Below are 13,859 nucleotides of genomic sequence, written 5' to 3'. Positions count from 1 at the left end.
TGAGTTATCTATGGGAGAATATGCAAAAAAAAGAGGCTCTAACTCAGTTGCAAAATCTGTATACAATTTGATAGGGATTCCATTGGGCCCTGGAGCAGCGTTCAGTTTTAGTGATTTCACCTCAATGGCACTGACTCTAGTATCTATACGACTCACCTTTTCAGTGGTGTGTGAACTAAACTGGGGAAATATTGCAGGATTTTCATTCCCAAAGAAACATTTGATAACTGAGTTAAGTATATATGCTTGTTCTTTGTTACTCTGTTGCAGGTTCTGTCTTGCTCATGAGCATCTGAACATTAACTTTGGTGCCACTAACAGCCTTTAGTAAGGTCAGAGTTTCTTTGAGTTTGAGAAATCTTTCAATAATGTTCTAGTACTGTAGGATGTTAAGGCTTCACGCATAGCCACCTTGATAGCTGAACATGTTTCATTTGTCATCTGATACATGAACTAAGTGTTTTTATTTGTATTCTGATATCAGCTGTGTGAAAAATCAATTTATGGTCAACAACACACACACACAAAACACTGCCTCTGACCACTTAGGCTGGGTCTAAAAGTAGTTCATCCTTTTATAGCAGGAAGTGGTAATGTCTAATGACCATACATTTAACAGCAAGATATGTTATGTAAATATTGCCAGTACTTATAATTTACTGTATGCTATTGTGTTACACAGCATTCAGCCTTCAATAAGCCTTAATTAGTTTGATGTAAACTAACTTAGCATTTAATTACTAGCTATTAACAGTTTTTATCCAATTCAATTTCTCTTATCTTGTATTGTTGAATGACACACTGTCTATGCCGTTCTTGAACTGCACTTGAAGGTTATATTAGTATATTGCTTATTTCAATGATCATTTGTTCTTCTGCTGCCTGCAGTTATTTTTATGGAATTAATTTCTTCATATATATCTCTATATTATAGTTACTTTATATCTTGTAGCATTTAAAGATGAAATCTTTGTTTTTCTAGCCCATTTTCTACAGTGCCAATCTCTGTACATTTCCCACAGTGATCAAATCACACTAAAAGGCCACCACACTAAGGAAAGTCAATACACATGAACAGCACGCTTACAACCACAGCCTTGCCCAGTGAATTCTATCAGTAAGTACAGAATACAAAAAAGATGAGGGCTCATAATTGACATTTTTTGTCTAGTTAATCTATTAGAGTTTTTAGGTGAGAACAAAGGTATTTTTCCAAGAATTGTAAAATACTGAGCATGTAGTAGATGGTAGCTATCTGGGCTCGCAGCATACTGATCACTGGAGTCTTATGTGATGGACAGAGAGCTGAAGCTACCCCTAAACAATCTATAGATCTGAAGTTGGCCTAATTCAACCAAAGCTGGAATCTGCAGTTAAAATGTTCAACCAAACCTTTTGTCCAAGAAAATAACTATTCAGTTATGTAATTCACACCATTTCCCACACATTTAATTATAGAAACTTGTCTGTTTCACAGTTGGGTATTTCTCACCTTAGGAGTGTGCAGAATCTCCTCTGGTATCTCAGACATTCCAAATTTAGGGTAGATCTTTAGCAAGCAATGCTGCAACATGAAAAAGTTGTATTAGACAACAAAAAATATTTTATACTTGGAGACACACAATCAGTGGTTAGATAAGCACAACATTTTTACAAAAAGTATGAAGTATGACCAAGGGGATTAGAAACACGCTGGGAGGTAACGACAATCTGTCAAGCTGTCAGTGGATGTAATATGTAAACACAAGAGATGCCCCCGCTGAGGGCAGGGCAAATGCAGAGGTGGCAAGTGGCAGGAAGGGACCTTTTGGTGGATTTCCTGGAGTACTAGAATAGAAGTCATGACAATTAGCAATGCAGCAAAGGGTGTGCATACCAAAGATGGCTGAATTCCTAATATGTCAAGTAATGGGTACCTCAGAATGCTACAAATTACACTGCACAGCCACTTTAATAGTAATTATAAAAATTACATAATTTATATTAGTGCAAGATATCAACAACATTACTTAAACCTTTGAAAATTCTTAAATACTTTTGGCAATAATTAAGAGTTAAAATGGTTAGATAACTGCTGAAGACACCTGCAATTATCATTGAATGTCACATCACTAACTATTATACAGATAAACATAACAAAATGAACACAACATCATGTACACATAACAAGTGAGTGGGCAACCTGTAGTATACCCGTGCATGTGTACTCAAATCAATGGCCAACTACATCAATATGGGCTAGCCACTAGAGGCAACCTGAAGGAAACGTGTACATGGCACAGTCTCCACCACAGCGTCTACCGATGACTCGCACCTATACAAGTACGGAGCAGAACTGACTGACATTCACTATGTTCTTTTAGATTGTATTGCTCACACCAGTTGTTCTGTGTATTGCTTATGTTGCACTTTCTGCGTGAGTCTTGTCTTGTTGTGCGTGGAGTTACACGAATGTTATTTCTGTAATTGTTAAGAGGTTTATAAATAAAGCCATATTTGTGTTACTTGGATTGGTTTCGTATATTACTTGGTTACTTCACAATCAGGTTCCATTCTCATCTTCAGTTTTGCAGTAATCAAGTAATACATGAAACTAATCCAAGTAAGACAAATATGGCTTTCTTGATAAACCTCTGAACAATAATGGAAATAAGCCTTGCATGACTCCAAACATAACAAGACAAAGAATCATACAGAAGTTGCAATGTAAGTGATACACAGGGAAACTGATGTGAGCAGTACAAAGTAATAAACATAGTGAGAGTAAATCAGCACTGCTCCACAGTTACATAGACACAAGTTGCCAGTAGATGGTGCAGTGGAGACCAAGCAGTGTGCACAGTTCCTACAAGCAGCCTCTAGTGGCCGGCCCGCACTTGCAGTTGATTTAAGTGCACACATAGCAGGATACAAGGTTGATTTGAGGCATTAAGTGATAGAACTTGGGCAGGAAGTGGCAGTGTGATACTTTAAATTTTGCAAGCACTTGGTAAATTTTGATACCAAGTTGAGCTTGGAATTAGGGAGCAGTTGGATTTTTTTTTTTTTTTTTTTTAAGTCTAATGATGCGCAGTGCTGTACAAATATGTGCAAGAATTTAGAGATGCTTATCATATTGCTGAAGTGCAACTACTATACTTGAGTTAAATATTGATTTATGAACAGTCAATGTGTTATAGTATTTTGTAATTACAATCATTTGAGGTGATTAGTTTAGCCGAGGGTATCTGCTTGTACTTTTATCACATTCACACAACTTTACAACACTCATTCTGCAGTTATTTATGTTATGCTTTATTTGTATACTTTTGTATGTTGTGACGTCAGTGCCTGTTTCACTACATGTGCCATCTGGATTGTACCCCGAACACCAGCTTCTAGTAGCTCTGCAGGTCAGAACTGGCACTACAACATGTCCTTTGTTCTCACCACCCAACTAAATTTACATTAATTTCTTCAGTCTCACCATTTCTTCACAGTAACTATTCCTTTTTCATTCTCTTTTAACCTTCTACAACTTTCATTTTCTGACCTGTCTATTAATTGCTATCCCCTTCACACCTCTAGCGCACACAGTGCACTTAGCTTTTTGCTCTCATTAGCCTGTGTATGATATTTTAGCAGTAATCTCTCTTGCATATTATCCTATCTTCCACATTTAAGCTCTGAGGTTTTAAAATCTCATCTAGCACAGTCCCAACAACAATCAGTCTTTCCTTCTCATCCCATCTGTTAAGTCCTCCCTGACTTGAGGTTCTGGGTGACCTTTCCGAACTCTACCCCTTTTTCTAAACCTCACCAGTCTTTTTTTTCGCTCCTCTTCAACCCTTCTATGTTTACCTTATATTCAGGAAGATGGAATTTGCTCTGTCTGGTATCCTGGTTTCCTACAAAATTTTGAAGATGTAGTTTTTGTCTTTAATTGGAAAGAGAGAAAAGTAACCGATATTGCAATTGCAAATTTAAGTTACTCAAAATCTGAAGATGTTTATGGTGTCTCCAATTCTCCGATTAAAAAAATTATGGAGGTAGTAGCGCAACACAATATTTTCTTATAAACCATATGTTTGTCAGTCCCTTTTTCCCTTCATCCTTGCAAATGACAATCATTACTCCTCTCATCAAGAAAGGTTGTAAGGCTTGTTGTAATAATTACCATCAACACTCTCTCATACCCATGATTCTGAAAGTTGTGGAATATTGTGTACAGCTCCAAATCAATCAATATCTGTCTGAGTAATATTCTTAATGACTCATTACAGCTTCAGGTCAGGCTTGTCAACAGTAAAAGCAGCCAAAAACGTTGTTTCACTGACACTACCAACATTTGAATGAAGATTAGCAGTTAATGCTATCCTTGTGGATCTCGGCAAGGTATTTGTCAGCCATGAAGCACTGCTAGAAAAACTCTACTACTGTAGTTTTATAGGATCATAGCTATCTCTGACTATATCCTACCTGAGTGACAGTACTAATTATGCAGTTCAACAATATGAGATCAAATTCCTTACATATCAAACAGAGTGTACCACAATTTTCTGTGTTTGGCTCTTTACTACTCGTAATACGCAGTGTGTTCATTTCAACTTGAGACCAGTGAAAATCTTGAAATGATTCACTGTATAAAAAGATGTTCTAGGTGAAGAGTTATTTGGAAAGGTGACATTGTCTGTGCTACAACTACAGCTGGCTACCTCCTAAACCACCCTCCCCCCCCCTGCCTGGGCAGTGTCAACTTAAATTTTCAAATGGGGTCAATCCATATGAAGTTATCCAAAAAGGTTTGCTTGACCATTTTTAAATATTTTTTGTTTTTTATGTGATTACCCTATAGTTGAGAAGATCAGAACATTTTTTTTTAAATTACCTTGCACTGTCACTGAGTAGTGGCCATCTTTATGTGTAACCGCACAACAGTTTTTCAATTTGGAGACATTAGCATTAATCTCAATATCTCTGCACTGGATTTAGTTACAACATTGCAACTGGCATGACTGTTTTTAGAAACGTCTCCTCTACAACACTGTTTATTGCCCAAAATACCCTAAATTAAAAAATAACCAATGAAAATGACCTCCAAAGTTTGATGTAAAAATTAAGAAAATCCAGAACAACAACCAAAGAGTGATTTATCACAGTGTATTTTTGTCTAGTTAGATATCAAACTACTAGTCATATATAGAGCAAGAACACTGACAAATGTTTCCTTAATTTTTTATAATTTTTAAAATTTGAAAAATCTTCATTTTTTTGTAAAGTTTGGGGCTAATTATCTGAGTGGGATTGAATATAAAAATTTGATTTTTGCACATTTTGTACACCTACATGATAGCAAAGTACTGTAAAAATTTCAAGCTGGTATTTGACTTTGAAGAAAGAGATGAATTTTGAAAATGAGGAAATAATTCACACTTCATTAGAACTGATCTTATGGTTATTGCCTATTTAAATGATTTAGTGTTTCATTGTAATAAAATTTAGTTGTAACCTATATTTAGTTAACACTATCACCCTTTATTTATTTAGTATTATTTAATTTAATAACAAAATATTAAACAACAGGAGCTTTTGTTTCAGTTCTATGTTTAGAAAATTTGCACATTACTACACGTTCAAAATGATTAAAGTAAAACAATAAACTTGTGAAATTCATCTGTTGTTGAGAAGGCTACAGTTTTGTGCACGAGTTTAGTCCTCAAGACAAGTGTGTACATGAGCTCAGTGGACACAGTAATAAGTCTGCACAGGGGCCCAGTAGTCAGTGACAAGTCTGTACATCAAATGTGAAACCCCCACTACATTTGCTGGGTGTGCCATTGTTCAGAAACCTCTCAGAGTGGTTGTACATACTTCATTGAAAGTGTAGAATATTTTGTGTGCTTTTGTCATGAGTGTAATTTTTAGTTAACTAAAAGAGCTTTAAAATTTAATAAATCTGAAAAGCTAATTGGAATGCAATAAAATGGATGAGCAATGTTCTGTTGGACAAATAGTAAGTGAAGAGTGTCACAAAAAAGTTTATGGTTCAGTTTCAAAAACTTATAAAATTTTAATGACTCTGATGAAGATAGACAAACTTTGTTTAAATTACAAGTAAGTTGTTTTGCATAATCAATTTGTGTCATGAGAAAAAAATATATTATGAAATACAACCATATTTTTGGAAAAAAATGCTCTGATCCACTCAAAGGTCATAAAAAACCAGTTATTAAATGGTCGAGGGAAAGAAAACTTGGGTTTGAGGGCAGTAAAACTTTAACGTTTGTCCTTGTTAAGACTGAATAAAACAGCTTCCTGAGTGAATCTTAATGTGATTGCTGGAAATATTCCCAGTGCCCAAACTGTTACTCAAAAATATTTATCACAAATCAAGAATCAGAATCAAGTAACCTTATTACTGACATTTATGTTCCAAATGAGGAAACTGTCAGCAAATTTAATTTTTATTTCTCTAATTTAGAGGTATCTCCTACTTTTAATATAAGAAAATTGAGTAGCAGAAAAAGAAAAGCTGCTATTGAAAGCAAGATATAACAAATTTCAGACAAAATTAGGAAACACCTAGAATCAGGTTTTAATAATGCAGATACCAGAAGTACTTCTCAAAAATAAAATAAAAAACCTACCTTCAGAACCATTCGACATGAAATATTTGAGCTTAATTGAGAAATTAAAAAGTAACTGTTCAGTGACACCTAAAGAGGAAGAAGTGAAATTTTTTAGTTTAAGCCCTGACTCATGATTAAGAGAACATATTTGACAGTTTGCGTAGAGTAACCTAAAAATTAGTGAAAGAGTAAGGCATTCTACCAGTTTTAAGAAAGATGAAAGGAGTAGGTATAAGTGAAGAAACAATTGAAAAGATCCAGCAGTTTTTCAAAGACAATGAAAACAGTAGAATCTCCCCTGGCAGCAAAGACAGGAAGAGAGTAGTTTTAACAAAGCAGAAATGACTACTGCTGTCAAATTTAAAAGAACATGTACCTTTCAAAAATGCTCATCCTGAAAGCAAAGTTGGAAGGTCAAAATAATGTGACCTTTGTCCTAAGTGGTGCATTTTAGCCGACTCCTCAGGAACATAGTACATTTGTGTGTGTTTATATCATCAAAATGTCAAAATGATGACTGTGGGTGCAAAACTCAATGATGTTAACTGCAAAGGTTTACTAGATTTAATGGTTTGTTATACTAACAATTTTCACTGTATGATGAGTTTCTGTGATATATGCCCCAGTAAAGAAACCATTCAAACTGTTTAACAGATCTGAGGAGGAAATGCCCAACAATGTTACCTTCAAACAGTCTGTTATAATTGACACGTCTGAAATGATAGCAGGGAAAGTACATTGACCCCTTAATTGATAACATAAAAAAATCTCAAAAGTCACCACTGTGTTTCTAAAATCAAAAGAAAGTTTTTGAAGGGCAAAAAACACAACTTTATGAAACTGGATGCATAGTCCTAGCTGATTCTCCAGAAAACGTAATACTTGTGGTTCAGGATGAAATGCGAGGGTACCACCAAGAAACATTGCATCCATTTGTTTTGTGCTTAAAAAGTGAGAAAAATGAAGTTTGCATTTCTTCAATGTGCGTGCTAAGAGATTACTTTGAGCACAACACTTCAGTTGTCCATGAGTTTCAAAAGTATGGTTGGTTGGTTGTTTTGGGGAAGGAGACCAGACAGTGAGTCATTGGTCTCATCGGATTAGGGAAGGAGGGGAAGGAAGTCGGCCGTGCCCTTTGCGTGCCCTTTGAAAGGAACCATCCTGGCATTTGCCTGGAGTGATTTTGGGAAATCACGGAAAACCTAAATCAGGATGGCCAGACGCGGGATTGATCCGTCGTCCTCCCAAATGCCAAAATTATGTAACAAATTACATAAAAGAAAAGCTGTTCAAGGTTGAGAAGCTTATATACTTTCCAGATGCAAGTGGTAGATAACAGAAAGAATTTTTCAAATCTTTACAACTATGCAGTAGTTTTTTGCTCCTTGCCATGATAAAAATGCGTGTAATGGAGTAGGAGATACAACAACACATTAAGTGAGTAAAGCAGCCTACTAAGAATGAGCACAGACCAAATTCTTACAATATAAGAGTTTTATGCCTTTTGCGAGGATAATATTAAAGGCATGACCTATTTTCTCATCAAGAAAGATGAGGTAGTTTATATAAAAGCAACACCTCAAACCACATTTGTAAACTGTAATAGCAATAAAAGGGAAAAAGGCAATTCCAAAAATTCCTTGCATCGCAGATGACTTAGTTTGATGCTATGTAACATCAGAAACTGAAATTTATGAGGTTCATTCTGTCAGGGAAATTCCATATCTGTATTTAACACTGAATGACAGTGGCATGTGTGTATGATGGACAATAGTGGTTTGGTAAAAAACGATTTTTGTGCATTTTTACCACCCTGCTGGCTCAATAATGTCATTCAAGACATCTAATAGTGACAAAGTTTGGATACCAGTGAAAAACGTATTAAGGAAGCTTTCAATGCTTGCATTTACCACAGAAACTGACAGGTCTTAGTCTATATCGCATAAGCTGTCTGAAGAAATAATTGTTCTTAGTGATCACCACTAGGATTAGGAAGCACCACATCTCTAAATTGTGTTAAATGAAAATATTCATTTTAAATTGGTCAAGATAATATAAATGTTTAGTTCAGTCATTTTTCAAGTCTTTGCATATAGTTCAGTACCTTAACTTCACTAATAATGGACTGCATCTACCCAACATCACACACAACTCAGCAACAGCCATAAGATCAACTGTAACGTAATCTGAATTATTTTCTCATTTTCAGAAATTAATATCTTTTCTCACTGTAAAACTCAATGTTGAAATTTTTACAGTGCTTTCCCATAACATGCGTGTGCAAAATGTGTAAAAGTCAAATTGGAACGTTCAGTCCTACCAGAGATAACCACCCCAAACCTTACAAAAAATTATTTTCAGATTTCAAAAAAATTATAAAAAATTAAAGAAACACCTGTCAGTGTTCTTGCTCTATATGAGGAGAGTAGTGTATGATATCTAACTAGAGAAAAAAAATACAGTGATAAATCATTCCTTGGTTGTTATTTTTATGTCTAAAATGTGGGTTTTCCAAATTTTCAGTAGCAAACTTTTGAGGTCATTTTCACTGTATTTTTAATTTAGGTTATTTTGGGCAATAAACACTTTTGTAGAGGCGGCTTATTTTTTACAAAACAATCATGTCAATTGCAATGCTGAAGCTAAACCCAGTACAGAGATATTCGTATTATCGCTATTGTCTCCAAACTGAAAAACTGTCATGTACTTACAAAAAAGAATGGCTGGCATTTAGTAACAATGGAAGGCAAAAATTTTCAAAAACTGTTTGAACTTCGGAATTATAATGTAATCAAATGAAAAACAAATACTTAAAAATGGCCAAGCAACCAACTAAACTTTTAATGCATTACTTCACTTGAATTGACACAATGGGAGCTCTCCATTTTGTAGCATATTTGGATTCTCTGCCAAAAAATAAATACGCTTTATTCAGACCATTTTTTTTTTTCCATTTGTGGTAGATGGCACTGTAGTCAACAAGTATGAAATGTGACTGTTCTTCAGTTGAGAACTGATGCATTTGATTCTAAATTTCTTTTGTGATGTAACTGTCAGCCTTTGTGTTGACAGCCGATTTTTACGTTTAAAATTTGATATAGTGTTGTGAATTGGATTTACAGTACAGTATGGTTAGCTGTTTTAGTGTCATTAGAACATACATTTAGTGTGATCCAGGAACAATGACATGGCTCTAATAATTTTCTATTCCCATCGGGGTGCTTTATATTGGTGAATCCCTTTACCTGTCACCACTGGGACGATTGATTTCGTTGAGCAGCCATGGAAAGTGCGCCTGTCACTTTAACTTCATAGACATTTACCCTTATTACAATGGTTGTGGTTTGTGTTTTGGCCACTGAAGGATCCTAGGGCTCCCAGCTCAAACATCTTCAATTTTGATGAAATTTGTGCAGGACATTGCTGAGGGCCCTGCATCAACTTATGCAGGCTCACCTGTAACTTCGCTGAGGTGCTAGAGCCATTTTCATGAAGACCACTTTTACAGAGACCGAAAAGTCGTGAAGAAATCAAGTTTGGCATTCCACTGTTCCTAATGTAAAAGAGCTAGAATCTTGCTTCTGGGTATAGTGGTACAACTTTGTGAGCTCTACGTTGACAGCTTCCTCCATAGACCGACTAACAATCTCGTCAAACTCGGGAAAGTTAAAATTGACATTCGTGGGAACACATTTTGAGCTATACGGCACCGTACTGAAAAAACAGCTACGTAGTTCACGAGGTGCGGTCTCTGAGGCTCCAACACGTATCAATAATACGTGTCAACAATAAATACAGAAGGCTATAACGCAACCGACATCAAAATATCGTAGGCTTCGCAATTTAAGGAGGGTCGGGGGAGTATAGAAGCATTCCACCACAAGTAGCCTTGGGAGTCAAATTCGAAAAATTTACGCGCGTACCTCGTGAGTTAAGGGCTAAAATATCTTTTGCACCATGTATGTTATTTATGTAAGTTTGTGTGTGTGGAACCTACACAAAAGACATCAGTGGTATTTCTTTAATATTTAAGGATGGATACTAAATCTGTTGGAATGATGATGCCGGCAGTAACCGGAAATGTGTGGTGCTTTCATGTTTCTGGAACTGTCGCACTGGACTGTACCTGGGTTCCAAGAAAACTTAATAAGATTTTATTTTCTGTAGTGTAACAAGGACATACTAACGCCCTGTGTTTTGTATGGCGCAAACATTTTTCCGATGTACAGGAGCTCCTCGCTAAGAAATGTAGAAGTTAAACTCCCAGTTAACAGACTAAGGTTTTAACATTTTCACGGAACAGTGTCGCTATCGATGAGACAAAGCAACGTTGGTTCGCTACACCTGAATAAAATAAGGCACAATTTGTTATTTTTATTCTCAAAACTGATGGAAACCATGCAAATGTTTATATAAATAGCGCTTTAGGAAATACTGATTACTGTTTACAACAATACTACACTATGTAATACTTAGCTTGGTTGTCCTAACTGCGATTGTTACAAGTATTTGGCAGTTACAGTAAAAACACGTATGCAAACACTTCTCCAGCTGCAGGGGCAATAAAATTAAGCTAATTATCCCGTACACGGCAGCTTTATCACTAAAATAGCCAAATTTAGCGGCTCTCGCAAGTGTTTGAAGTTTAAAGTGCCAGTGTTGCCAATATGCGCAATATGAAATTAGACACGTGAGAAATTTTTAGAATGACAATATTAACACTGTAGGCTTAATTTCCGTACTTATAATATGTAAGGACGTTAAACATAGTGTCAATAATCTGTCGGTTGAAATGGGCAGTATCATAAGCTGAGTATTATGGTAGGGCTGGTCTACGAAACAGGCACACTAATACTAAACAAATGTTTGTATGACCTGTATACGAATACTTCCAGATCACGGTCAGCATTAATTCGGAGAAAATGCATAACATAAGGTGATGCGTGGATAGTAGGCTAATTTGGGGCAGCACAGCAAGGCTAACAATATGAAATGATTAACTCTTAAGATATGCAAATAAATAAAGCTGCAACCTGTCACTTTTTTGACTAGTTATTATTCCACGAATCGGTTTTCGAACCTTGAGATGGTTTTCGGGAAGTTACATATTTCTAGCAAGAAGATGGAACATGCTTTAATATATAGCCAAGAGTATTGTTTATCTGTCGGTGTGGATGCAAAACTTTAGTTTTTATTTACTGCGACAGTAGGGGCGGCTTCTTTCTGTTAGTGTATCTGTCTGCTTCCATTGTAATGGCCAGTTGGTACATGACTTCACACGCCATGTACCAAATGGCAATCACAATGGAAGCAGGCGGACACTAAGAAAATAAAAGCCCCCACATAATGTCGCAGCAAATACAAAATTTTAGTTTTGTATCCACATCGACAGATAATACTCATGGCGGGACATTAAAGCATGTTCCATCTTCGATACAGAGCCAGTATTACGCTAGAAACATAAGTAACTTCCAGAAAACCATCTGAAGATAAACCTGAAAAGGTTCGAAACCCGGTTCATGGAATAATTAACTATGCAAAAAAGCGACTGGTTGCAGTTATGTATTTACGTTCAATTAAGCCACGGGTTTTAAAATATCTGTAATGGAGAAGCTTAATCTTAAGGTATGTGCCTGTTAACGTGCAGAAGCCGAGTCAGGACACTCAACTATCTGTTTAGGCCTACGGGATGAATCTGGAGTACCACAAAGATGAGTTTAGACTTTACAGATTTCACTATTTTATTTGCAAACCGAATGACTAAATAGGTTTTAAATATAATTATACTCTTAAACACTATGATATGGGCACGAGTTTTACAACCTTTAGTACCGGAATATTCAATGTACTTCCATTTGAATACACCAAACAACACACCACCTGACACTGAGTGGAGCTCTTCAAGAACACGCCAGTATCTCACCCGAGTGAAAACTGATTACGAGTTGAGTTGGTCACAGTCTGGTCGTGATTAGGTTGTTCTCCCAAAATATATGTATCAGCGTCCCTGTTCGAGGGAAGAAGGGATTTATCCCCCTACTCCATATCTGCGGTCAGCAAGCAAGTGAATGGGCTCCTGTAGTTGACTGGAAGTTGTCTACAGCCCTTCTGATCGCAAACCCATCCACTGGGGCTAGCCCTCAGGCAGCGAACAAAAGTAAGCTAATATTCCAGATTACTTGCTATTTTAGATTCCTTTAATTTTTTTGCTGCTGTATTATCTACAAGTTGACAGAAAACATTGGAAATGGCATCTTTTTTTTTTAAAAAAAAAAAAAATCTGAATGTAGACATGCTACCGATACGAAATGAATTATTACCATATGCATAACGGGGCTATCAATTCCTCAAGAAGTTCCTATGTTATGTCGAAAGTTTCAAATTTGGCCAACGCAGTTTTAATGAAGTTGCATTGAGACCTCTCATATTTCATAGGTGGTAAGACGCCACTCAAATACAGTGAAATAAGATATGCGCGAGTGCAGAAAGCATTTTCAGTACTAAGTGAAACCTACATAATTTTTTTTTTCTTTATTGTATTTCAATTCCCCATCGGGGCGGGCTGGCAGCAGCATATGCGCTGCTCTTCAGCCGAAAGACATAGAACAAAACAATAGAAGACATTTAAAAACAGCAAAGGAGAGAAGAAGGCGAACATAGATATAAAAAAGGGGGGGATCATCATGGAAGGCAATATACAAAAAACGGGGACTGTAAAATGGAGATAAAAAACTTTAAAAGTAGCACACACAAAAAGCCACACACTGCGACGATTAAAAGAACACAAGGCACCCTACATAAATTAAATGTAGATACTATAAGTAAATTTAAAGAAAACGCAGTTGATACGAGCATGTATCCACTAGCCGTCAGAGGTGTCCGTAGCAAGCGAATATATTCGCTGAAAAATTAAACTTTTATACTCAACTATCTCAGCAAGTTCAAAACGGTTTGTCGCAGCTGCTGTTGCCGTCGTTCGCCCTCTAATGCGTGGAAGTACCGCAAGTGCCGGGGCAGTTCAATTTTGCGCCGCGGGAGGCAGCACAAGGGCTAGCTGACCCGTTCACCTGTTACAAGGCCCGTATTAGACCGCGAAAGTTCTTCAGAGAATCTTTTGTTAAAATTGGGGTTGCGTTACAACTTTTAAAAAAGATAGGAGAAAGTACCACAGCACTCTACCAAAGTTTTCATAAAACGTCTTTTATAAAAGATGTGGAACGGAATTGCAATGAATTTCTATTTCACCGCTGC

At 36.4% G+C, this 13,859-nt stretch overlaps 1 protein-coding gene across 1 annotated transcript in view; it reads right to left on the bottom strand.

The window, feature by feature from the left end:
• LOC124613763 overlaps positions 1-13,577 on the bottom strand; it is a 195,103-nt gene extending 181,526 nt beyond the window's left edge. Inside the window, exons 1-2 of the mRNA XM_047142479.1 lie at positions 13,537-13,577; positions 1,493-1,564 (exon numbers count right to left, since the gene is read on the bottom strand). Of these exons, the coding sequence (XP_046998435.1) occupies positions 1,493-1,531 (39 nt within the window). The 5' untranslated portion in view covers positions 1,532-1,564; positions 13,537-13,577. The remainder of the gene's footprint in view (positions 1-1,492; positions 1,565-13,536) is intronic.
• Between the last annotated feature and the right edge of the window lie 282 nt (positions 13,578-13,859).

Source organism: Schistocerca americana, chromosome 4 (assembly GCF_021461395.2).
Source record: "Schistocerca americana isolate TAMUIC-IGC-003095 chromosome 4, iqSchAmer2.1, whole genome shotgun sequence".
NCBI classification, from domain to species: Eukaryota; Metazoa; Arthropoda; class Insecta; order Orthoptera; family Acrididae; genus Schistocerca; species Schistocerca americana.
Note: the sequence above shows the minus strand (reverse complement) of the source record. Positions and strands in the feature narration are given on the sequence as shown.